The sequence below is a fragment of the Epinephelus fuscoguttatus genome, linkage group LG10 (genome assembly GCF_011397635.1).
Source record: "Epinephelus fuscoguttatus linkage group LG10, E.fuscoguttatus.final_Chr_v1".
Lineage (NCBI taxonomy): Eukaryota > Metazoa > Chordata > Actinopteri > Perciformes > Serranidae > Epinephelus > Epinephelus fuscoguttatus.
The window spans coordinates 13,007,752-13,034,417 of NC_064761.1; the positions used below are offsets into that span (position 1 = coordinate 13,007,752).

Below are 26,666 nucleotides of genomic sequence, written 5' to 3' on the forward strand. Positions count from 1 at the left end.
GAGTGTGGACAGACATTGATGTAAACTGTAACTGCAACTGTAAATGACTGGTTTTTGAGTCGGTTATTCTAGTTGAAAATTGTTTTCATCTTAAAGACAAAATGATCAACACTTGATAATGTAAGTTATGTAGTATAGTCTTGTCATATAACATGATAGATATACTGTACAAATGTGTGAACCATAAGTAGAAAAAAGGGAAGTAGGAAAAAAATCACTGTTGTAGTGAGTCAGTCATTCTGAAGGAAATTCATACCTTAGAGTGCTCTGTGAGGCAAGGCTGACTCAAAGGCTGTGGGAAACACACACACACACACACACACACACACACACACACTCACACAACCACACACACACACACACACACACACACACACATACATACAACAGGCTCCCGTCACTTGTTTTTGTTTCCTGGCTCCCCAGCTGCTCCGACCCTTCCCTCCCCTCTTTCTCTCTTACTCTCGCTCTCCTCAGTCCATTCCACTTCTCTCCTCTCCTCCCTGCGGTTGTGAGTGTGTCTTTGGGTGAGCAATGTGTTGTTCGGTGGGTTTCGCCAGGTCTCTGGGTCTGGCCCTGCTGCCTCTGGCGCTCTGCTGTATCCTGGCCAACCTGCTGCTGCTGTTTCCCATGGGAGAAACCACCTACATCCAGCAGGACCGCCTGGCCAGCTACATCTGGTACTTTGGTGGACTAGGAGGAGGGGGATTGATGGTGAGTAAAAATTAGGTGCTGGTCATGACAGATACATCTTTGGAAGAAAGGATAAAACACACTAAGGTCCCATTATTTCACATGGGCCGAACAAAGTGTAGCGTGGATATCGTCTCTTCAAAAGCTCAACTTTAGTATCATGGGATGACTTTCCTTTAACTTGATGCAGTCCAAAGTTACTTTTTGCTTTCCATTACATATAAATGTGCTTACCATCTTTCAAAAACTGATGATTTGTTTCTTTTTATTATTGATCAAAAAAGAATCCTTTAATGAGGCAAGATTTTAAACAAAACACTGATGTATCATGAAAGCTCTTTTTCCACCTGGTGTAAATTCTTACATCCATTTTTTGTGCTCAGATATGGTCAGATTGCAGTTACATAAGTTTTACAGAGAAGCAAGTTTTGGATATTTATATCTGCATCCTATTAGTCTTGAAAATTCATAAGAATATTGGAATAAGCCATTAGTGAAACTTCAGAAGGGAGAGTTTGTGTCCGTTTCATCCAGCTATAACTTTTGTATGTACTTCATCATGACAGAAAAAATAATTTGTCTTAGTGTGAAGATTTAAAGCTTTGACTTTCATCATGACAGTAATGGTTATCCACCATAATGACTGAAGAGAAGTTGAATTGTTTGATATCAGAGCAATGTGGCAGCACTGTTCCAAATAAATAATCAGATCGGATTATTTTGCCTGGCCGAGGAAACAAAAACACTGTGGATATAGGTTTAACTGAGGTCACTGGTACCACCGCGTGGTGGGATTCGTCACTAATATTTGCCTCCGGAGAGAGACATTAACTGAAACTAAAAGTTATGAGATCCCCTTTCACCAGTAACATTCTTTCAAACCATGTTTTGACCACCGTTTTTTTCATTTACACAAAAATGAATGACATTCTTTCACAGCATTTCAGCCATGTGACGCTAAAACCTTACCACTGAGAGCTCTTTTACACAGCATCATGATCAAACTGCATTCACTGATAACTCACTTCCCTTCTTCTCTTATTCAGTGGTTGTGGAGGCAGACGCTGGTACATGGAGATACAGTGTGTGCTATTATGTGTGCTCACTTTGTGTTCATTACATACAGCCACTGCTGATTCACACTCATTTAGGCTTAGACTTGCTTTTCTTGTCTAGTTCTAATACTCACAGGATTTTAAGACCAAAATGTTATTAAATGTCAATTGTTTCCACTCAGCACCATTCAGTCTGAGTGTGTTTGCAGTTGCTCATTGAGAACAATGAAGTGTTGTGTGAATTCACAGTTAATCCGTCTGCTACATGCTGCTGATCTGATGGCTTTATGCTCTGACTGAGCAGAAAGGAGCTGTTCTTTTAGTTTGGTTTTACGGAGGAACAGAGGAGAGATTGTATTTTACCAAACAAGATTAACCTTGTTGACCAGCAGAGCACTTGTGTTGGATACATAAAGCTTTGCTCTGTAAAATATTTCGATTTGTTTTTAATGTGGTTTGCTGTAGTCTGTGCAGGTGAAAATAAAAAGTTACTCAGTTAATTTTAACACGCAACTAAAATAGATACTGTATTCTACATAACAGAAATGATGTATGTAAAACTAAATGAACCAAGCACGTGCCCATCTCCACTGTAACAGTATATCTAACAGTATATTTTTGACCATTCAAAAAAAGGCATTTCTCAGCAGCTCATATTTGACTTTCCCGCATAGAAGGACGATTTAGGCACTAATTTCTGCATAAGTTTAGTGTTAAGTTGTCAAAACAAGTAAAAGGTGCGACAGGTTTTGAACATTTTGCTGCTGCAGTGCCTCATTGCTAGAAAACTTTATTTATAGAGGTGACGAATCAGCACACAAATGGGAGACCAAGCCTTTCAAAACCGGAAAAGGATGCAGAACAATGACCAGGGAAATTATGAAGTGCAGTCAAGTTATGAGAGAGAAAAGTCTGAACCTTAACATGTCCCTTTCACATGCTCTAGATGACACTTCTTGAAGATTTTTCACAATAAAATGCCCCTTGAACAGCTGGGAAGTTCTTAATGGGAACTATGGAGGAAGTCTGTATTAAATCAGGGTTGTGTAGAAAGGTCTTTAGTGAGAGCCGATCCCAAATAATGGCCTTTACCTTTACCTTTACCTTCCTTTACCTTTATTCAGCATTTTAGGAATACAGTTATTTATCTGAGTTTAAGTTAGTCTGTGCATGTAATTTGAAGAGAACAGGGAACCACCTGTAACTCTGGAGATTTCCATACATGACTTAATTTTATTGATGTTTTTTACTTTTTCTGAGATGACTTTTGACATGCTGTGCTTATTTTTTCCTCTTTGGGCTTTTCCTTTCTTTGTGGAAATGACAGAATGCAAAATAGTCAAAGAGCAAACTGAACCCCCCTGAGAAGAATCTATCTTTAGCTCCCTCCCTCTCCTTCACTCTTCCTCCCTCATTTTTCCTTCTATCTATCCCTTCCTTTCTCCCCGTGCACTTCCCTCTGTATTGTCAGCCTGTCTCTCTTTGCCTGTGCTGAGAGATAGTGCTTTAGGGGGACATCCAGGATGTGTGTGTAATGATTCCTGTGATCTTTGTATGTGTGTGTGTGTGTGTGTGTGTGTGTGTATGTGTAAGACCTTGGGAACTTCCCTCCCTCTGTTAGGATGTGATTTAAAGTCCTTGACCGCTGGGAGAGAGACAACAGCACAGGAAAGAGGAGGAGAGGAAAAAGGGAGGGGGGGATACTAAAACAGTAGAACTCTCAAACAAACAAACAGATGTAGGATTGCCATTATCTCTCTCTTCCTCTTGCAGTTCACAGTTTGACTCCCTGTTTACTACAGTATATATATATATATATATCTTATTTGCCATGCTACATAGGCTACTGTGTTAGCATGCACGCATAGGCCTAGGTAGAGCTGATGCTGACACATTACTGCTTAGACTGCTGAAAGCTGAGCCATATCTGACAAAGTCAAAACAGACCTAATATTTGATTATAGTGTGTAATGAGCGGTGCCATGCCATGGTTCCGATAGGTCAAAATTCCGAAGCCCCATTAGTCCGAAAAATGTCCCTGGGAACTAAAGCCCATTTCTCTGACAGCCTGTTATCCCAACAACAAACAGCCATTGATCGGAAGTCCTGTTTCTCTGAAAATACACACACCCTGCAGTTAGTGTCAGCATTGCAGTGCCTGTCCCTGGATTTTCAGCCACTTTTGTGCCACCAAATGTGGGTGTTTTAAGCTAAGACATGATCTTTTCCTGATCACAACCAAGTGTTTTTTGTGCCCGAACCTAACCTAACCTAACCTAATTCACCACAGCATAGATGACAAATGTAATGTACCCGTGGGGTGGGGAATAATGGGCTGTTAGAGAAATGAGCTTTAAGTCCACTGGGACATTTTTTGGACTAACAGTCGTTGGAATTTTGGGCTGTCAGAACAATGGGCAGTCCCCCATTGGGCATTACAGCCTTATGTTGATTGTAGGGCTGTGTATTGGCAAGAATCTGGTGATACAATGCGTGTCATGATACATGGGTTACGATTCAATATATTGTAATATATTTAGATACTGTCAGCAAGGTGATATAATGCAAATTTTACAGTTAATTTTGGGAAGACTGTTAATGTATAAAGAGCACACCACCACATGTATAAAATCTGAGTAGAAAAAGTTTCATTTTTTATGTAATCAGGGCAATGGGCTCCACATTTTGTATTTATCACAGTACCTGTAAAATGCCAGTGATATGTTGTTATGTTGGAGTGGTAGGTATTGATATGAAATGTTGCCTGCAATTGCAATTAAAGAAAAGCAGGATTAATGATCATTTACTTTCCTACACTACAAATTTCCTATCTCAAATGTTTCAATGTGTATCAAGACTAAAAACGAAAATATCCTGACATTTAACTCTGTGTTTCCAGATGCTGGTTCCAGCTGTGGTCTTCATCACTCTGGGGAAATGTAGCTGCTGCTGGAATTCAAGCTTAATGGTAAGGGGATTTACCAAAGTATCAATAACACTTCATCTGCAGGAGACACACTATGCTAAGTCTGCACCAACAACTCATACTCCTGTAGTGACAGCTATGCTAAGCTAACGGTGTGGTAGAGAAGCCCCTACTTTGTTTATGATGAATTAGCGCAATACAGTGATTAGCACAATTAGCAGTGACATGTAGAGAAAACCCTCTCTAAATATATAACCAAGGCTTAGTTTTATGTTCGTATATTTCTGCTTGCTACACACACTGGTCTCTCACCCCTTATAACTCTTCATGTTGTTCCCATTTTACCCCTTTTTGCCATTTCCTTCTCACCACTTGGAGGATAATACTGTACAGTTGTCATTAAGCCAGCCAACACTGTGTCCTTATGAGGTGGAATGCTAATGCTAATCCAGCTATGATAATTCAACAAGGAGCCCATTGTTAGATAACACTCAACAAAGTAAGCTTGGCTCACGCCACTCAAGCCACATGCACAGCTGCAGTTGTGTATGTGTGTGTGTGTGTGTGTGTGTGTGTGTGTGTGTGGCAGCTGCAGTCACACACGCATTCACAAAGGCATCCAAACACGTGCACATTGTCCTTGAAAATCACTTGTGTGTCTGTGTTCCTCTCCAGATGTGCGGGTCAGTGTTGGCAGCTGTGGTCGGCCTGGTGGGGTCTGGCTACTGTTTCGTCATGTCAGGGTTCGCTTTGGCACAGGGTCCCCAGTGCTTCACCTCTTACGGATGGTCGTACCCCTTTGCAGACCAGTGGGGCAGGTAGGGAGATACTGTGCCGTGTGTGTGGTTGGTAGCATGAGGTTTATTTACTCCGTTTATTTATAAAGCATTTAGATTTAGTCTATAAAATGTCAGAAAATAGTGAAAAAAATCTCCATCACAATTTTTACAGTTTGCTTGTTTTGTCCTACAGTCCAAAACTCAAAGTGATTGAATTTACAATTATATAAAACTGAAACCAGCTGAAGCTGAAACCAGTGAGGTCTTTTGGCATTGTAGCTTAATTAATGGCAAATGACTAACTGTACATTCACACCAAAAGCTTCCAAAGACGCAAAGAAGCACGACTGTCAAAAATATTTGTAGTCGCTCTAGTTGCTCATCACGTGAATCATTGAATGTTCGATTGTGCTTGTCAATTTAAAGGAGCTGCAAAGCGGACTACTGGCTTGAAAGCAGCGTAGTTGCTGCTTGCTGTTGTCCAGTCAAAAAGCTCATAGTTGGCCTACAGAAAGTTATGTTTGGTCAATGAAAACAGAAAACGTATGTCATCCCATTCAAACCAAGCAAGGAAGACTTGCATGCTACATCGCAACATTAGCCCGCAATTCTCTCCTCTATTACTAACATTACACACTTTGAAAATCACCAGACCAACCAACTACTTCCAGGACGCGGTCCCAAGCCTCATTCTTTTTATTTTGGTTTCTGTAACTGAACAGCGACATATTATAAAGGACTGAGTGGGCACAAACACAAATAATAAACTTCTCGATATTCATTGTCAGAACAAGTGTGCTGTAGGAACCAAAGTTACATGGCTTGTTCTTTGGGACCCGCTTCATCGAAGCACATCAGCATTCCGACTGGTTGCCGCCGAACCGTGTCAGAGCTTATTACCATAAAGTTAAATGTGTTTTAACTCCACTCCGGAGCCGCTCTGGTCGCTTTGGTCGCCCAAGACACGCGGCTGACAACCAGGTCGCCCAAGTCACCGGGCTCTCATTGAAAATGAATGACTTTCTCCGCTTTGGAAGCTCTGGTCGCTTTTGGTGTGAACGTACAGTAACAAATTATCAGAGCTGGTACTGTTTAATCTTTTGATCGATCAATAAGTTAACCATTTTGGGTCTCATTTCTGCGTAAAAGACTATCAAATAGAAAGCTGAAGTTTCACAATACAGGTTTCAATCATTGGAGCATTCACTACACATTTCTAGTTTTACAGCCTTGTGTTTTTTCTGGAAAGTGTTTCTCGCATCACTACTGGAGCTAGTAATTCCTAACATTATTGGTACAATCAGAAAAGGCTGAATCAGGTTGGCTAGGTGTCCTCATTGAATACAATGCTAAATGGCCCATTTTAATCCAGCTAAAGTACTCAAGTATCAGTTTGGTAAGATCTAAGATCACCTGTGATAGGTAATCTCAAATAATGTGAACTTAGGGTAAAGATATTTTGTCACCCACATCTCTAACTTGCTGTAGGTTAACCACAGTTCTAAATGAGTTCGCAAAGAGTATAAAACTGCACACAGCCATAGTAACAGTGCTTATACACCATGTAATGTTGTGTTACCATTTAATATTCATTAATGAAACAGATTTAACTGTGGATAAAACTGACTAGAAATAAACAATTTCTGCTATCGCATGTTGTAAATGACCATAAGCGTGATGAGACACAACAAGATGCCCTAATATAGAAAATAATGGACTTTGCACCCACCTTGTTTGTTATTTTTACATATCAGGGCACCTCATCATGTATTATTGCTTACTTGCGTCATTTAACTCATCAGTGTGCACTAAGAGATAACACTTCCCTTTACTATTTCAGCATTTTAAGTATGTAGTGCAGCTCTCTGAGTAAAGTGAGGCTGCAGTCTGTGATTGATTGTCTACTGATCTCTATCCTTTTTCTGTATGTCCTCAGGTATCTCTTAGAACCAGAGAAGTGGTCACGGTGTCTTCAGCCAGTTCACATCGTAGAGTGGAACGTGACTCTGCTGTGCGTGTTACTGGGCCTTTCTGTGCTGGAGTTCATCATCTGTCTCTTACAGCTGGGAAACGGTTTAGTCAACGCCGTCTGTCGGCCCTGTTGCTACAAGCAGGAGTATAGTCTTAATGCTTAAATCAACATGCGCATGTATGTAGACACAACTGCAGAGACACAAGTGCATGTGCACACATTAAGAAAAAAGAAATCACACACAGGACACTAATGGAGCCATGCATATGTGAAACTCTGCACACACAGCCTTATTGCCCAGTGCTATGCATATGTGTGTGAGTACAACTTGGCCTTAGACACACTTTCTCATCCAGTATCATAAACACCTGACAGCCACGTCAGTGTAATCATGTAATTTTAACCTTTTCATTAAAAAAAAAAAAATCTATCAGGGCCAGGCATAAGAATAAGTAAATCAGAGGAATCAGAGGAGAAGTTTTTTTGCATTACTAGAATAAAGTAAAAATGCAGAAAATAAAGTCAAACTGTCAGTATTAGTGTCAGGCACAGGGAAGAATAAATCAGGGGAGAAATTATTTTTTTAATTTTGTATTATGAGCTTAATGTCGAGTTGTCGAGAATGAAGTTGAAATGCTAAGAATGAAATCGCTTTGTTGAGAATAATGTTGAACTTTCAGTATTAGTGCCAGTCAGGCGTAATGAAAACAAATCAGAAGATTTTTTGCATTTTGAGAATAATGACGAAATGTTGAGGGCAAATTTGACAAAAAAAATCGCTGCGCAGTCATCAGTGATGGTGATATTTTCTGATGTAAGTCTCAACATTTCAATGGCGACAGGTTATTATTCCAGAATAATGTAAATGTGAGTGTCTCTGTCATGAACACTCAATGAAAACATAAAAAAAGATAAAATTGACTTAATTCTTGTGAAAGGAGGCATGTATGAATAATAAAGACAAAGCAGAGCATCCTTGATAATAATAATAATATTATTAGGTATATGTGACAGTAGGTTTCACTGAAGTAAGTAACAGCTTGTGAAACTTTGATGTGCCTTGCTTTGCTTTTTTCTTTAAAGAGGATGAATGACAATGCCAATGTCGCTCACTCTCTTTATTGTTATTATTGACTGTATACCTTCATAAACCCAACAACAGAACACTTCGGTTTTTATTATGTAAATAAATGATACTACAGTTTAAATCAATGTCAGTAAAATAGTACACTACAGATGGCAGCCATGTGTTGTGTGGTGTCCTTGGATCTTAGTTAACATGATTATCTTAATACACCAGGAAGTGTCCCCTCTGTGCAGTTTAATTCTTGTGGATCCAACATTTATACTTCATACACTGTGTTGGATCACGTGAGGATTATGAGCTGATTTTTGTGTGTGTGTTTGTACATTTGTTTTCATTTTCAGAGCATTTTGTTGTAAATTGTTTTCTTTACGTCTTTTGGATGCTAGATCAGTGTTAATGGACATTTTATATATATTTTAGTGACATATTTTTATAATGTATGTTTGTTTGTGCTGCCTTGAATAAAAAATTCCATTTTGAGTATCTAGTGAGTCATTAAGTTGAAGCTGATCTTTGTCCTCTTTGTCAACAAAAAGTGGTTAAACTTCATAACCAGCACATTCTCATGTGTGTCTCAGTCATGCTTGACTTCCCTCCTGCACCTCCACTTTTGGCCCAACTCACTCTTACAGAGGCCGTGAGTGTTTGACACAAATGAAACATTAGCTTACGTTTGATATGTCAACATGTTGGTTTGTGTACGTGTGGGTTCATGCAACGCGCGCTCGGTGTGTTGTAACTGATTCCTGGACTAAAGTTTATCTCCTGGAGCTTCCAGAGTTGCCTGTTATTGATCCATAGCCAAACTGAGTAAATGTGGCTTTGGACCCTGAGAACCAGTCCCATTACAATTAATTTTTCAGAAAATGAAACTAAATCTTACAAGGTCTTTTGACAAGGTGGCTGTGGGAAGAATATTTTTCTTTTCTCTTCATGGCACCATGTGAATAAAATTGCTTTATGTAAAGGTCCCGTGTGAAGGATTTAGGTGGGATATATTGGCAGAAATGGAATATAGTATTTCTATATTTTTTGTGTGTATAATCACCTAAAAATAAGAATTGTTGTGGTTTTGTTATCTTAGAATGAGCTGTTTACATCTACTTAGGGAGCAGGCATAAATCTTAATAATACCTAGATACTGGAAGGCAAAATGGCGCCTATTTAGCCCTATGGCATTGCTCGCCTGGCGCATACGCCAAAAATGTTTTTGGCTGCCAGGTTTACTTATGCGGTATGCAGCCCACTGAATATGAACAGTTGGCCCTGCCTGTAAGTTCCCGCTCAGCTCATAAACTTTACATTGTGATGACATCACAGATTTTTAAAAAGCTTTTCTAGGCTCCAGGAACATTTTACAAATACAAAACCACCGTGGATCAAAAATTCACAGTAGAAAGTAACTGACCATGTTCGCAGCTCAAGGTGAGCTGTCAACAATTTTACAGAGTTCTCTTTTATAATAGGGGTCCATGGAAAAATGCTTTTTGGGCCGCAGGGGATTTTTTCACTGCAAAACTATGACTGGTCACTGGGAAAAACTGGTTGCCAGGCTAAACTGCTTTCCTGAGGGCCTAGGAGCAGGTCCTTGTCCATGTAGATCGCCTACAAAGCTATGATTCTGTGATAGCCCAGAAGGACGAACCAAACACTGGCTCTAAATGGGACCATTGTTTTGTCCATTTACTTTGAAGAGGAAGAAATCTCTGCTGATAATTTGGCTCCCGGTAAAAACGTCTGGATCTTAGTTATGAGAGAAAATGGATGAGCACAGATTAGCAGGTGCAGCGGCCTGTCTGTGACGTGCCAAACAGCATCAGTCAAACACTGAATTGTAAAGTGAACCTGCGTTATTCAGTATGTTTTCACCTAGTCCATTTGTTTCAGAGAGGAAAAGACCTCTGCGCGTAATTCAGCTCCCAGTCAAAACTTCCTGAACAATGAACACTGAAGAAATTATAACTGGTGCCTGACACATGGCAGAGGTTTCTGCTGATTGCAGTCCTGCAATCCTCAGTGCTACATGCCACTAAATCCTATGCACTGCTTCTTTAAAAAAAAATCACCAACCTATTTTGAAAGTAGAATGAATTGGTCTTTACTTTTAAGAAAGAGGTAGATGGAAGTAATGCAGAATTAGTGTTAGGTAATTAAACTACTTAAATGTGTTGGATGTATTAAGTTCATTAGGACAAATGCAAATTTTAATTAGGAAATCATAATTTTTCAGTGTCTATTTCAGTTGTTTGCATTAAACATTGGACAGCAGTATTGACTGGATCAAAAGTCAGAGTGTTTTCGTCACTAGTTAAACATGACTACAGCTCTGATTTTCTATATTCCAACTAAAAGGAGATAAACAACATGAAGTGTAATGTAAATCTAATCTCATCATGTTTGGACAAAGTGCTGATGTTGCAAAGGAAAAGAATTTTCAGTTCTATGCAAGTCTAACCTTTTGATCCTACTCCCTCTCTTACCGCTCTGATTGGTTGAACCCTGTCTGTTGGTCAGTGACCCCTCTGCCCTGGCTGTTCCCAGCAGTCAGTTGACGGAGTATAAAGACAAATAGAGGGTCTAAAGTCTCTCAGACAGACTGACTAACAGCTGTCAGTTGTCTGCACTGTTTGTCTTCATCATTCTCATCAGCTGGATCACTAACTAGAAATTAAAAATCCATCTTCTTCCTTGGCTCTTTCAAAGTGGACTTGTAGTTGGTGAAGCCAACTGAGGCCAGAGCTGCGTCTTAAAAATGCATCGGTGGGGACTGAAGGAAGTGTTGCTGCTGTGTTGGGCAGCAGTATGTGTGTCTGGGATGACGAGAACCTACTTCATCAGGATTGAGGAGGTGTCTTGGAACTACGCTCCAAGTGGGATGAACATCATTCAGAACCGCACACTGCAGGAGGATGAGTGAGTACATGCACAGTACATTGTCTTGATTCAGTTGGAGTCAGTCAAACAGCCCTAATTGCTCTGGAGCTCGTCCAAAATGCAGCAGCAAGACTGCCAAGAGAAGAAACCTTGGGTCCTACTTAAAGGATCTATAGCATATGATGTAGAATGTATGATGCAATTTAGGACATGTCCAACCACCTATACTTGTTAAACGGTGTATAATCTGGCCACAAAGTAAGGAGCAAGGGGCAAAGGGGTTGTATTTAGCCCCTTCATTAATCATAGTTGTCTTTTGGGTGTAACATGAATTGAACCAGTCAGAGTGTCATGTCTTAAATGCCTGGTACACCTGCACCTAGCTCATTGCTATTTACATGGCAGATTTGGCAAACTGGAGAATTGAGTGGTTTTGCAGTAAGAGCAGTAATGTCCCTGCAGCAAATATTGTGTGTGACATCTAAGCAGCAAAAACTCTTCACCAGCAAAGACCATGCCACAACAATATGTTGTTTAAAGGTTCAATTGTAATTCAGGAGGTGTTAGTTGTTGAGGACTGATGAAGGGATGTAAGTGGGGGTGAAGGTGGTAGAAGGATGTCTTCTGTTAGGTTGGTCTGGGAGGATGCACTGAAGATCCGGCAGAGGGAGACTCAGTGTGGGGGTTCCGTCTCAGGCGTTTTTCCTGCCTGAGCTGGTTACAGGCCCCCAGACGGTGCCTAGAATGAGACATCGGAGAGGTATGCACCTGATTGAATAAGAAGAGATGAGGGGAGAAGGGGAGAAGGGAAGAAAGGAATGTGGGGCTGGGAAAAGCAGAAAGAAGGATGGGGTTGGGATTAGGTAGGGAGGATAATGGATGAAAGGAGGGGAAAAGGAGGGCGGGTGGAGAATCTGAGACAAAGAGCAGGATACGTTGACAAGGTATAAGTAGGCTTGACAGGTAATCAGAGGTGTGGTTAACTTGTTGCCCTGCTCCTGAACCTAAGTAATAAAGTTTCGCTGCTCCACATGTGTGAATGGACACAGTGTGTCTCTTACTGGGGAGTTGGAAAGCAGCTCTGCTCTGCTCTCTGCTACGTTCACATGTCAGAGAATGTAAATAATATTTTCCTCATTAATGACTTATTATTTCACCCACCTGCAACCCATCTGCATCTTCCTATGTGTGTAACAAGAAGAGTGTATGCATGTTGTGAACCTTCCTATGCAGGCATGTCTCACCACCTGAATAGTAAACCCTTTTAATAGCAGGAAAATACTGCGCCATTCTGACTTTAGACCAGGCTCTTGTTGGTAAATGGTGCAATTGCTTTTTGCTGCCTCAGAATAGTAGCCACCACCAATGTGCCTGGCCAAACCTCATTCCAAGACCTACACCTGCTCCTTACACAACGTGGGTGCTGGCTGTGAAATGTGACAGCTGTGTCGGTCTGAAACTAGCAATGACAGTTGCGCTGTGCATGTAAGATAGGGTCCAATATCTCTGCTATATCGGCCTCCCTTTATTTGTAAAAAATTTAGTGACAGAGTTACTTTTAGTGAGTGATATTATATATTCTAATTTATATCCTTCAGTGCAAAAGGCCTATCACATTTTTACATTTACCTGCTAATCAGTTATTTATGTTTCGTTTGAACTATTTATTTGTACTTTAAAACTTGTCTATAAAATGTACTCTTAAATAAACTGACTTCATTGGATACTTGCAGAAACACACATGAATCTAGATTAACATTTATCTCTTTGCACTATGCACTATCTGGAAACTAGGAACAAGACAGCATTGTGTGGGTAAGGGTTAGGGGGTTAGCCGTTAATGTTATCAGCAACACTGGTGCTTTTCCTACAGTCACAAATCAAATTGTCTGATGTGAAACGGCTGAATCAGCAGATAACTAGATATATTTTTTAACATCTACATTATGATTACTGTGTTTTTGTCAGCAGCTGTAGCTATATAGTTTTTTGTTTTTTGGAATTGTAAATCCATAACAATCATCACTGTCTTTCTGTCTATAGAGAAGCCTCAGTGTTTTTACAGAGAGGCCCCCAGCGTATCGGCTCCACCTACAAGAAGGCTGTGTATAAACAGTACACTGACGGAAGCTACAGGACAGAGGTGATGAAGCCCGACTGGCTGGGCTACGCGGGACCCCTGATGATGGCCGAGGAGGGAGACACAATAGTCGTCCAGCTGAGGAACACGGCACGCAGACATTTCAGCATCCACCCACATGGACTGAACTACAGCAAGGGCGATGAGGGTGAGGAACTACTGAGTTGATGTACAAATCAGCGCATGGGCAGACTTAACAGACTGATAGAAGTGTGACTTTGTGTGTTTGTATCTGTCTCTTCAGGGGCCCTGTACCCAGATGGTACAAGTGCAGATCTGAAGCGTGATGATTCAGTGGCTCCTGGTGCAACAATGGTATATACATGGACCCTCCCAGAAAGCCACAGCCCAACAACACAGGACAGCAACTGCCTGACCAGATTCTACCACTCCCACGTTGCCACACCAAATGACATTAACTCAGGACTGATTGGACCCCTGATCATCTGTAAGAGAGGTGCTGGAAACTGTTGATCTTATTGTATACAGTGAAGGAACTAAGTACATTCACTTAAGCACTGTACTTAAGTACAATTTTGAGCTTCTTATACTTTAAATTCCTTTTTCCTGCTACTATATGTTTCTGCTCAACTACATTTCAGAGGGAACTATAACATTTTAAAACACTAATATTAAAGGTCCAGTGTGCAAGATTTAGGATGCTATGTCAGCAGAAATGAAATATAATGGTTTTTCTACAGTGGCTCAGAGTGGACAAACCAAACACCGACTCCAGCTTCGGCTACTGTAGTTCTCCTACATACTAGGCACACTGGAGGAGTTTTGTTGTAATTTTCAAGGTGTTTTTTTTTTTTTTTAATCTTTCCCCTGAGTGCCATTTAAAATATATATATATATATCTATATATATATATAGATATATATATCTCTCTCTCTCTCTCTCTCTATATATATATATATATATGGAGCATTATTTCCGCAAACTATTCTTGGACCCTTCTCTGGATTTTCCACCAAAGCCTCTGCCAAAATCTTTTTGTTCAAATAGGAAAAAGACAAAAAAAAAAAAAAAAAATGAAACAAATCTAATGACAAATAAATCCGTCTCTCCTTTCTGGCAGGTTGATGTAAAATGCAAGACTTCCAGTGCCCCTGCTCTTAATGTTGCCACAGACCTCTGCCACCAAAAGTTTTCTTAGAGTTTCCCCTTAAAGTTAAGACTAGGTCCTTGTAAAGACAAAGTTATTCACAAAGTATCTTAGACCTTAAGAGAACTCCTAAGGTGAAAAACTGTTAGGAGCAGGGAGGAGGACTTTTAAGAGGCTTAAGAGTTTCTTAAGCAGAGGATAAAATGGTGGAAAAACAAAGAGGTCGGAGAAACGGTCTCTAAACACAAAATGACAGTGAGTAAATGAAATGCAACAGATGAGATTGTGCAGGGATAATTTCTGTGGTCGATCTCATTAGGGATATGCACACATTTCCCACCGAACAAAATAACGCTATGGCGCCAGAAATAAAATTATCACAATACTAAGATATTTGACAAACTGGAAAAATGCAACAGTGCAGCAGTGATGACGTTTGTCGCACTGACAATGATAACACTGTCAAGCTCACACTGGGATGCAGTTCATTTCATTTCCAGTAGGTGTCCACACCTTGCAGGCCCAAAAGAGGGTGTGTCTGTGACAACCAATCATAACAGTTAAAAGAAAGCATCACACCTAGCAAGAGGGTCAACCACACCTCCTCACTAAGATAAAAGTTTCTGTCCCTTTCTTGCTCAGAGTTGCTCTTAGAACTCCTAAGCTAGGAGTTCTCACTAAAAGTTTTTAGTCTAAGTTCTCTTAGAGTACTCTCAGAATGTTTGTGAATACGGCCCCTGCACTCCAGCTTGGATTAGTTGGTCAGCAACAGAACACTTAATAAAGAAATAAATACTAAAATAAATCAATTTATTGGGCAATATTTACTATCAATTCCACAACTAGCAAGTGTCCTTTATTAAACTCTGATAGCATAGACTGCAATACATCAGAGATGTGTAATGTCATGTAGAGAACATTTGACATTTTTGGACAAGCTGATTGTCCAAGTTATTTATGATGAGTTTGAACTCAAAACCTCAGCTAATCTGTTTTATCAGGACTGTGTAAGTGTGATTTCATCAGATTTGATTGACAGTGACCAAACAATCCATCTGGTTCTAATTAAATTGCTGCTTAATACCGACAAGTGTTTGAAAGTATGGGGCACCACCTTAGCTATATGAGCCCGACCCACTTCAAACCAGTAACAGGAGTTCAGAAAAGAAACCCCCCCAGAAAAACAGAAAGCTGTTATGTGAAATATCAAATATCTGATCTGCAGTCTTACAAACAATAGTAAGTTAATTGAGAACATAGGTTTTCAGAGCTCTCAGTAGATTTCCCCTTCAGTACATCAGTGCACAGCATCCTAAAATGTTCTCTGCTCTCCTCTGTAGGAACTCTGGATTTACATGGAGACAGGTCAGGAGACTATCTCTACGCTCTGCTGTTCATGGTGTCAGATGAGAACTTCAGCTGGTACCTGGATGAGAACATCAAGACATACATTACGAATCCTGCCACGGGCCTGAAAGATAACGAAGATTTCATTGAGAGCAACAAAATGCATGGTGAGGGGCATCATCCACATCCTCATACACACGTCCATATACATACACACATAAAAACCTTTAACTCTGAGTGTGGATTGCAGGTATAAATGGTTTTCTGTACGGTAACCTTCCCGGACTGAGTATGTGCCAAGGCAACAAGATCCACTGGCATTTGTATGGCTTAGGCAATGAGGTAAATATTGCATAATGCAGTTTCTTTCACTAATCATCTTCAATAATTTGCCTTCAAAATTGTGAACATGTGTTAATATTGCGCATATATTAGTTTTTACTTGAGTTGCAGGGCTGCTAACTGGACTTAGCTACAGGCACCTGGTCTACAGTTTAAATGTCATTTATCTCCAACAGGTGGACATGCACTCAATTCATTTCCATGGCCAGATCCTGACCACTCAGAAACACCACACAGACACAGTCAGTCTCTTCCCTGCCTCCAGCACTACAGCTGAAATGGTAGCTGACAACCCTGGACACTGGCTGCTGACGTGCACTGTCAATGACCATTTGTCGGGTGAGCCCACTTCCTCCATTCTTAATTTATTAACAAGACATTTTGTCACCCAACTGAATAATTGTTTCATTCATTTAGTTTTTTCATTTGTGAGTTGTTTTATTGTTTTTGTGGTTTTGCGCGCAGGTGGAATGCAGGCTTTATTTGAGATCAAGAAGTGTTTCCCCAATGTCCATAAGCCTCGCCCACATGGTGAGCTCAGAACATTCTACATCGCTGCTGAAGAAGAAGTGTGGGACTACGCTCCTACGCCACCTACTGATGGGTTGGTTACTGTACACACACACACACACACACACACACACACACACACTTGGGCTTGGGTGGTCATAATGTTTCTATAAGAGACTTGTTGATAACTTGTTCTTGTGTGTGTGTGTGTGTGTGTGTGTGTGTGTGTGTGTGTGTGTGTAGTGAAGCAGACATGTTTGTAACCAAAAATCAGAACCGTATTGGAAGCCGCTATAAGAAAGTTCGCTATGTGGAGTATACTGATAGCACCTTCATGACAAAGATGCTACGCAGCACAGAGGAGCAACACCTTGGAATTCTGGGTAATCCAGGCTGGGCTGGGGTTGGTAGCTGTTGAGAGAAGTTTGCCTTCAGGGTTTTCTGCCAAAATTACAACTATTATTATTAGGACTGTCATTACCAATTATTTTTTATCATTGATTAATCTGCAGATTATTTTTTGATTTACTATTTAGTCTATTAAATGCAATTGTCATATTTTAGGTACTGGAATGTCAATCAATCATTGCACTTTCTGTCTGCCGATTGACTAAATAATTGACTAAATTATAAAGCTATTTGTCAAGAAAATTATTTTATATTCTGACCTTCTAGCATCATCATCGTTGAAGGCATCAGTAATGATAATCTTTGGACAGTTTTAGTTTTGGCCAGGAAACTATTACATATGGAACTGGGGTTCAACACAACTATTCGAAATACATCAGCAGGATCTTGTTAACATGATGATGTCATCTAATGGTCCTATCTGTTTGTGTCTCCAGGTCCTGTTCTGCGAGCTGAGGAGAAGGACACTCTCAGGGTGGTGTTTAAGAACAAAGCCAGCCGCCCTTACAGTTTACAACCACATGGTGTTCAGTACAGTATAGAACAGGATGGGACGCTCTATCACAATGAACTGGAAGGTTAATACATGCACACACACATAGCCTACTGTTATCAGTGTATAAGACCGCATGAATCACTTCCTCATACTTTTTTATGCCTCCATCCTTCCTCCTCTACACTTCTTCTACTCAGAGTCCTACACAGCAAAGAAAATGCGGGAGCTAAAGAAGGAACTGAGTGAGTTACGGTACCAGTCTAACTAACTAGCACACATTAACAAAAGAGTTGTTAATAAAACTTTATATAAATCTATGTTTTCAGGAGTGGTGACCCCTCCCCCCGCTGCTCTGGTCAGACCTGGAACGACACACACCTATGAGTGGACAGTGCCAGTGGATGCTGGTCCAGTGCAAGGGGAGGCTGACTGTCTGACCTATTTGTACTACTCTGGAGTGGACCCTGTGAAAGACACCCATTCTGGACTGGTTGGACCACTCCTTGTCTGTCGACTTGGATCGCTGAAGAAAGGAGCACAGGTGAGAAGAGAGTGTCAGAATCCAAGCTTGTTCGGATCACATCTCATTGAATCTGATATTTTCAGTTCTGATCTGTGGGATATCGCAGCAGGCAACAGCTTCAATGGATGTCCACCATGAAGGGCACAGAAAGCATATTTTAAAGTTAAATAACTGTCATTTTATCAATACATTTCAAGTTGACATCTCTCCTTTTCTTTCGTCTCTTTTCTCCTCATATAGAAAAACTATGACAAAGAATTCCACCTCATGGCCACAGTGTTTGATGAGAACCTGAGCTGGTATCTGGACGACAACATTAAGACTCTTGGCCCACGTACCACCCCTTTTAACAAAGAAGATGAGGGCTTTATGGAAAGCAACAAGATGCATGGTGTGTAGGAGACACTAGCAGCTTAGACTACTCACTGAAGATGCAAAATTCAGTATGCTTAGCAGAAAAGGTTTGATTCAGTGTAAAGACTGTGTTATTTCTGTGTCTCTCTCTTTAGCCATCAATGGCTTTGTATATAGGAACGTCCCAGGCCTGACCATGTGTAAGGGGGATAAAGTAACGTGGCACGTGTCAGGACTGGGTTCTGAGACAGACATCATCAGCCTTTACTTCCAGGGAAACCGCTTCATCTACCGTCAGAACAGACGAGACACCATCAGCGTCTTCCCTCATATCTCACACACAGTCACTATGGAGCCAGACAGCATGGGTAGACATCTCACACACACACACACACACACACACACACACACACACACACACACACACACACACACACACACACAAAATTGTGTACTTCTCATATATATTATTACATATTACACTTCCACTGTATGCTTGTGTGAACATTATGGGGCCTGCCCTTTATAAAATCTTTAACATCACACCAACAATATTGATAACAGACAGACAGAGGGACAAACAAAACATCACCACATTGGCAAAGGTACTGATCGAAGGGAACATAAAGATGAGAGAACATAGTGCTGAAGGGACAAAGGGCTGAGGTAATATAGGACTGAAGGGACACAAGACTGAGAGGACACTTTTCTAGGCTGTAAGAATGCTGTGTTTCTATTTCAGGTCAGTTCGAAGTGGTGTCAGCGACAGTGAACCATTACCGTGCTGGGATGAGAGCCAACTACACGGTACAAAAGTGCAGCCTGCTTCAGCGTCAGGGTGAGATTATGCTTCATTCAAAAACCTACTACATCGCTGCCATGGAAGTTGACTGGGACTACTCTCCAAACCGCACCTGGGAGGCTGAGATGTTCCGCAATATGGACAAGTACAGTACCACTGCACATGTACAGCATGAAACAAGTCATTTACAAAGTATCAGTGGAGATTATTGGTGGAAAAGAAGACCTCAGTTTTTGTCTGACACTATAAAAAACATATCAGTGAGCCACACAGTTGCAGACACATACACTTTATTTTGAGTCAATCCCACACACACCATCCTGCAGCTGTAAATACTCACTAGAGTACCGACAGTGGATTAATCCACAGCTAAAAATAGTCCCCAACAAGTCCACTATCTACCTCAGTTTGAGTGATGTTTGCTTAAAACTACGGTTTCCAGCAGTTCCAGCAGGCTCTATTTTCCAGCAGAAAATGAAGCCTTTTTGAAAATAAAAATCCATATTGGAGACATATTTTTGAAGAATTTGTTAGCGCCAACCTTGTCCTTACAGTCTATTTTTCTTACAACTTTTTTTTCAAACTTCTCTTCTGACTATTTTCTTTAAGATGTAAATATAATCACATCTTATGTCTTATTTTTAGTCAGTGTTTTGTAATTTCATTGTAATCAAACCGATAAATATAGATTTACTCACAAAAATATTTATACGCAAATGGCAGTAAATGCTCAGATACATCACAAACACACACACACACACACACACACACACACACACTGAGCCTCACATATTCATAAGCCTGCCTCTCTTCCTCTGCAGTCCTGCTCCTGTCTTCCTGGACAAACAGGGTGGGTATATAGGCTCCCTTTACAAGAAGGTGGTCTACCGCGAGTTTACCAATGACAAGTTTACAAAACAGAAGGACAGAGCGGCTGATATGGAACACCTCGGCATTATGGGTAGGCTTTCAAAACATCAATAAAGCACAAACTTGGACTGCAAAATAAAAGCCACAACTGCAATATATGAAACATTGTGTATGATGTATAACTTTCTGTTAAGCTCCAGTTTGTGGGGTGTTGTAATTAGAACATCTTCCCCTCGGCCAGGTCCGATGATTCACGCTGATGTGGGAGACAAGGTGAAGGTGGTTTTTAAAAACATGGCGTCCAGGCCTTATTCTATCCACGCCCATGGAGTCAAGACAGAAACCCCGGAAGTTCATGTCACTCAGCCAGGTACAGACAGGCAGAATATCAGCAGACAGAAACATTTGAAACAGAAAATCCTCTCATGCTTTCTTTTAATTGTGGATTAATTTGATTAGTGTTGTGCAGTAAAATTTAACTTTGTATGGCTTTAATATTCTGAGAGTATTATAGGGCTCGACCCAGATAATTAAAAGCCTGTGTACAAGTTGGTCTCAATATTGTCCAAAACCTTGAAAAAAAAAACTATAATTTGTTTCCCAGGTGAGACTCACTCCTACTACTGGTACGTTACAAAGAATACAGGACCAACCACAGACCAGGAGGAGTGCTCTGTGTCAGCATACTACTCCACTGCTGATGTTACCAAGGTACACTAACACTAAAACACACACACACACACACACACACACACACACACACACACACACACACACACACACACACTTATGTTGTCTCCCTGCCTAACAGGACCTGTACAGCGGTCTGATTGGTCCGTTGGTGATCTGTCGTCGTAGCTGGGCTAGGTGAGCATCTCTGCATACAGCACTACCCAAACTAGTTGATATTTAGTAATGTTATGTGGTATATACACATGGATGGATTATGAGCTAAGGGCCCCCCGGGTGCAGACATTTTGAAAGGCTCCCCACACCTCTCGTTGGTGGTCATTTTCAGTCTTTTTGTGGTTGTTTTGCATCTCTTTGTAGTTGTTTTGTGTCTTTTTGTTTTCACTTTATGTCTCTTTGTAGTCTGAATCTCTTAATGGTTGTTTTGTGTCTCTTTGTGGTGTTTTTTTTTGGTTGTTACGTTATGTATCTTTTTGTCTCTTTGTAGTCGTTTTGAATCTCCGGTCCTTTTGCATCTCCTTGTAGTTGTTTTGTGTCTCTGTGGTCATTTTGAATCTCTCTGAGGTTCTTTTGCTTCTCTGTCTAGCCATTTTGCCTCACTTTGTAATTTTTTGTATCTCTTTGTGGCCATTGTATGTCTCTATGTAGCTGTTGTATCTCTTGTAGTTGTTTTGAGTCTCTTTGTGGTTGTTTTGCATCTCGTTGTAGTCAGTTTGTAGTTTTTTGTAGTTGTTTAATTGTCTTCACAATAAGAAATGTTAAAAATCCCTTCAAACAGCGGATCTGGTCCAGAGGCCCCCTGACCCCTTTGGCCTGTACCCAAGGGGCTCATTCAGCAATCCATCCCTGTATTGCATGCATATTAAGATCAAGATGTGACATGGCAGGTGGATGATACTTTGTGCTTTTTTGTACTGCATCACACAACAAGTACACTAGAGTGCTATTTTATTGTGTTACTTGCAGGAGTCTTGGTATGAAGAAGGAAGTAGAAGAGTTTGCGCTGCTTTTCCTAGTGTTTGATGAGAATGAAAGCTGGTGAGTATAACCCTCATTACAACCATTCATTTGTTAGACTTTCAGTAGTTTGTACATTCACATACAAAAACAGATTAAGCCGCATAACTTCATAGTACTCAGCCATGCAAATTCTGTTTTGGTTTTATATTCCAAAGTTTTAAGTCTGAAACTTATGCTGTCACCCGAATACAATGGACTTTGATGGAATTTTGATTGTTCTCCAAAAACAGCATCAATTTGAAATACTGTAACTTGAGTTTCTAGAAATAATCTCACAGATGCAACTAGAGCTAATTTAATGGGGTCCTGCCTCATGTCTTGAGCTTTTGAGGGATTAATCTTCCTAGTCTGAATACACTCTCTGTGATGTTGATGTCTTTCTGCAGCAATCCCAGGAACAAAAAACTGCTGTTCATTTATTATTTGGCAATACCTGGCAATGTTTTTTCTGTTGTTATTATTCCAGGTATCTGGATGAAAATATCAGGACCCATATCAAGAGCCCGCGTACAAACCTAAAGGATGATGAAACCTTTATCGAGAGCAACAAGATGCACTGTGAGATAAACATATACACATAATGAACTGCATCATTTTGACAGATGGGATGATATTTTTTTTGCTTCGTCCAGACAGCTAACAGTATTTGTGATTGTGTGCTTTTCTGTGGATGCAGCCATTAATGGTTATATGTATGGAAATCTGAATGGTTTGAACATGGAGGCGGGTGATAAGGTGTACTGGTACCTGATGGGAATGGGCAATGAGGTGGACATACATACCGCACACTGGCATGGACACAGTGTGGAATATAAGGTATATAAACATACAAACATGCAAGACACACCTGCACAAGCACATAAAAGACAAACACCAACTCTTCTTTGTCTCCAGCTGGGTGGAGGTCCTCATCGCACTGATGTGTATGAGCTGTTTCCAGCCATCTTCCAGGTAAAACCTCAACACATCCCAACTTGGCATCAACTGATCTGAACATTAAAGGAATATTTTACTCCCAAAACGTTAATTTGAATATCAGTTACTCACCTTGTGTCATGCTGAATTCATTAACTTTGTTTTTCTCACACACCTCCACGGTGAACAAAGATTCAAAAGCAGAGACAAGTCTTGATGAGCTGAAGTAAAAGGGGGTCTGCATTTGAAAACATCGAAAGTATATCAAATCATCTGTTTACAACCTGCACACGAGTGGCCCGCCTGGGGGAGGTGTGTTTGTTTCAACTCTGCTCATGCATTCCACTGAACAGAGTTCAAACACATGTGCTTCCCAAGGTGTGCTACTTATCTGTGTGTGACACTGTTGTTGAGCAAGTGTTTAAAATAGTCAGGTTTTAGCAAAATAATCATGTGTTTGGGAAGTGCTAAACATTTGACTAGATAAATGAGACTTGGAATAGACTGCATAAGTAGTGTGAGAATTTTGTAAACAGATGTTTTGATGTAGTTTCGCTGTTGTTACACACGGCCCCCATTTATTTCAAGTCATCAAGATAATTTGTATATCAGTTAAGTTATGTTGAATTCATTGAATTCATGAGGAAAACTTTCGCATGCCTCCATGTTGAACAAATTATCTTTATTTGGGTGAAGTATTCCTTTAAATGTGCTGCACATTGATTTTAAGGTCAGTTAATTCTCTGTCATTAGTGTAACTTCTAGAGATCAGCGTAACTACAAAAAAAGTTATTATTTCTTGTATTGTAAAATCTTCAGCATAACAAGCAATATTTGTTTTAATAAAGGATATTAAAACAAAGGCAAAAAACAAGAAATAGAAACAATAAAATAGCTACTACAGATAAACTTCCAAAACAAATAGGTGGCAACTGTGAAAATTGACTATTGTTGGTATGAAATGTTACACTTGTGACTAACGCATTATATCAAGCTTCAATATTAGTGAAGCTTTTCTTTGCAAATACTACCATCTTTAACAGAAATTAAAAAAAGAAAACTTTTAAATGTTTCAGTTAAATCATTACAAAAAGAGAAAATTTAGCATCACCAGGTTAAAGGGAAATTAGTCTCTCTGTTGGCTTGACAGTGTTGTCAGGCATTAATAAAAATGTAACTTGTGGCCAGTGAATCATGTTGCCGTTTTCATTTTCTTCCTGTTCAGACAGTAAAGATGCGCCCTCAGTATCCTGGCACCTGGCTGCTCCACTGCCATGTTACTGATCACCTCAAAGGTGGCATGGAGGCAGTGTATACTGTTACTGAGAAAGGTAAGGCAACTTACTGTGCAGGGAGACAAATTCAAACTAAGAGGAATAATTATGCAGGGTGGTAAGGATGCTGTGTTGTGAATAACATGTTTGTTTCTCCTCGACAGCAAAGAAAAGGGGAATATTTGGCTGAGCAGTTGAGGAAAAAGGATCCAGAGTGAAGACAGCACAGACAAGCTCATATTTTATTTCATTACCCAATTCACTAAACACTCTTTGTAAAATCTGCCTGATATGAACAGTTACTGAGCTCAGAATAAAACATCACAACCCAAGAGTCATTTTAAATTAAAATGTGCATTTTTTAAAAATAATTTTCTGACTTCACTGACGTTTTCCAAACAACAGTAAAGACGCCATAAAAAACAAATAAATAAAAATCTGAGTGAGTCTGAGTTAAATTCAACATGTTCATAACTCACATGTGTGCCCTGTAATGACAGCAGTTAGGCAGCAGGGGGCACTATAGCCTGACAGTACATTGTCATTGCGTTTTGGAAACAAACTTCTATTGCTGTTTGCAGCAATGTAACTATGTTCCGGATATGCCTGTAGAGGAAATGTGTATCCTGTGGACTCTTTGCAGTCAGGTAGGGATGTCTCAATTGAGTTATTAAGCCCTTAAACATGAGTAAATCCAGCCATGGTTTTGGTAGCAAAGGCCATACGGATGAATGAGTGCTGCCAAATGTTTCAGTCAGATCTGGTTCTTTAAAAGTAGCGGTTTCTTCATCGTTTGTAACTTAAAAAAGACATTGCAGGCTGATCAACATGTTACTGAAACAGCTGGAATTGTTCTCTTGAGGTCTCATGCCTGGATTAAGGAGAGAAAACTTTGGAAGTAAATGTGTAATGGCAGTAGTCAGACATGTCAGCCTACAAGTGAAAGCCACCAGAGTAATCAGAGTATTAAATTAGAACTACACCAAGAACTCACATACATGTTATTCCTGTTTGGAAACATTAACAACTCTCTTCCAAATCCCAAACTTCTTGAGTTCCAAAACTCAAATTTGTGATGTCATCTGGTATGAAGTCTGGAGCTGCTTCATAGACAATGGATAGTGAAAGATGTTCTAGATGACACTGAGAGTACCCAGGGGTTTGTTACGAGTATATGGGAACATTTCATGTTTCAGAACTGAAAACACAACAATAGAATAAAGCTCACTTGGGTCTAAAAAAGGAAAACAAACACTGACTTGATCCACAAAACTTGGTGACATCACACGTTTGAGACTTACTTCTCTGGTCTCTGGCTTTGAGAGAGTATCTCATGTTCCCAAATATTGACTGGACTTTCCTAAGTTATGGAAACAACATATTGGAATTCATAATTTAGGTCATGTTTCCCTCAAAGATGATCATCCTTTGACAGAAGCATGGGTTCAGTCTGGGCCAACAGTGGGTGGCAGCATCATCACTTTAATGGACTCAGGAATTTAGCTGTGGTAGCAGCCTGTGACCAGCAAGGCTTCATCACTTCAGTTACAGACCAGTGTCAAGCAGCTCAGATGTCGCTGACACATGTCTGTCTGTAGCTGTTTTATGCAGTGTGATGGTCTGACCTCCTACAGACATTCACAATAACACTGTCACGTGACATGTTTTGATAAAAATCCAGGCAACAATTTAGAGAAAGGAAATTTAGTTTAAAAGCTGTGATAGAGCAGGGGATTCATACTGCCACAGAGCTGACAACCATCTCTTCTTCTAGCTGATGCCATTACGAACAAGACAGTCTGGATCCACTGTCACCTCAGATGCACTGACTTATGACTTATGGGGCCTCAAGGTGATGCAACAACTACTAACCTTAGGGTCCGTCAGTGTGCCACAGTGGAACCTTTCTGGGAGTTTAACCACCATACCATTTGCCTAAAGGTTGCCACCTAAGCCATGTGTGCTCTGTCTGTGATTCCTGGAGTCTTATGTCAAGATGAAAGTGCTCGACAATGCAGTTTAGTATTCTGGAAAGAACTCCATAAATAGAAGTTGTGATGAATCATTTTTTTGTCCTAGACTCCGATAGAAGCCTCAAATATATTTTAAAAATAAATATGCAGTTTGACAGGCTTGTGAGGAGCCACTTTATTCTGATTTTGCCCTTTTTCATTGTTCAAAGGGATCTGAGATTGTGAGGATTAGCTATCATCACCAGACACTCACACACACACACACACATACCCAAAACTTAGAGGCACACACACAAACTCTTTTCCACGCACACACACTGCACTGATTGCAGATCAGTGTCTAAGCAGCCACCTGCAGTCCTCCATTAGCTGGCAAGGAAATGGAATTTAAAAGATTCAGACCATGAAATGTGGCCAATAATGCCAGCTCTGATCTAAACCTGTACTGAATCTCAATGACACGCTAACAGCTCTGTCACATTCAACTAATGAAACTTTGCCTGACACT

The 26,666-nt window shown here is 40.3% G+C and overlaps 2 protein-coding genes across 2 annotated transcripts; both read left to right on the plus strand.

Annotated features, from left to right (window-relative positions):
* Positions 1-393: 393 nt before the first annotated feature.
* tm4sf18 (transmembrane 4 L six family member 18) lies at positions 394-8,995 on the plus strand. Its single transcript, XM_049587677.1, has 4 exons — positions 394-714; positions 4,648-4,716; positions 5,350-5,492; positions 7,390-8,995. Exons 1-4 carry the CDS (start codon positions 535-537, stop codon positions 7,586-7,588), a joined length of 591 nt encoding a protein of 196 aa, XP_049443634.1. The 5' UTR covers positions 394-534; the 3' UTR covers positions 7,589-8,995.
* Positions 8,996-11,089: 2,094 nt separating this feature from the next.
* On the plus strand, positions 11,090-24,622 carry LOC125896034 (ceruloplasmin). The gene is made up of 24 exons (XM_049588336.1): positions 11,090-11,425; positions 13,430-13,674; positions 13,771-13,983; positions 15,975-16,148; positions 16,232-16,323; positions 16,500-16,662; positions 16,789-16,927; positions 17,077-17,216; positions 17,679-17,819; positions 17,935-17,979; positions 18,064-18,278; positions 18,501-18,651; positions 18,770-18,982; positions 19,357-19,561; positions 20,238-20,377; positions 20,528-20,656; positions 20,891-20,997; positions 21,098-21,153; positions 21,943-22,014; positions 22,463-22,554; positions 22,673-22,812; positions 22,891-22,947; positions 24,137-24,242; positions 24,350-24,622. Exons 1-24 carry the CDS (start codon positions 11,265-11,267, stop codon positions 24,373-24,375), a joined length of 3,222 nt encoding a protein of 1,073 aa, XP_049444293.1. The 5' UTR covers positions 11,090-11,264; the 3' UTR covers positions 24,376-24,622.
* Positions 24,623-26,666: the final 2,044 nt, after the last annotated feature.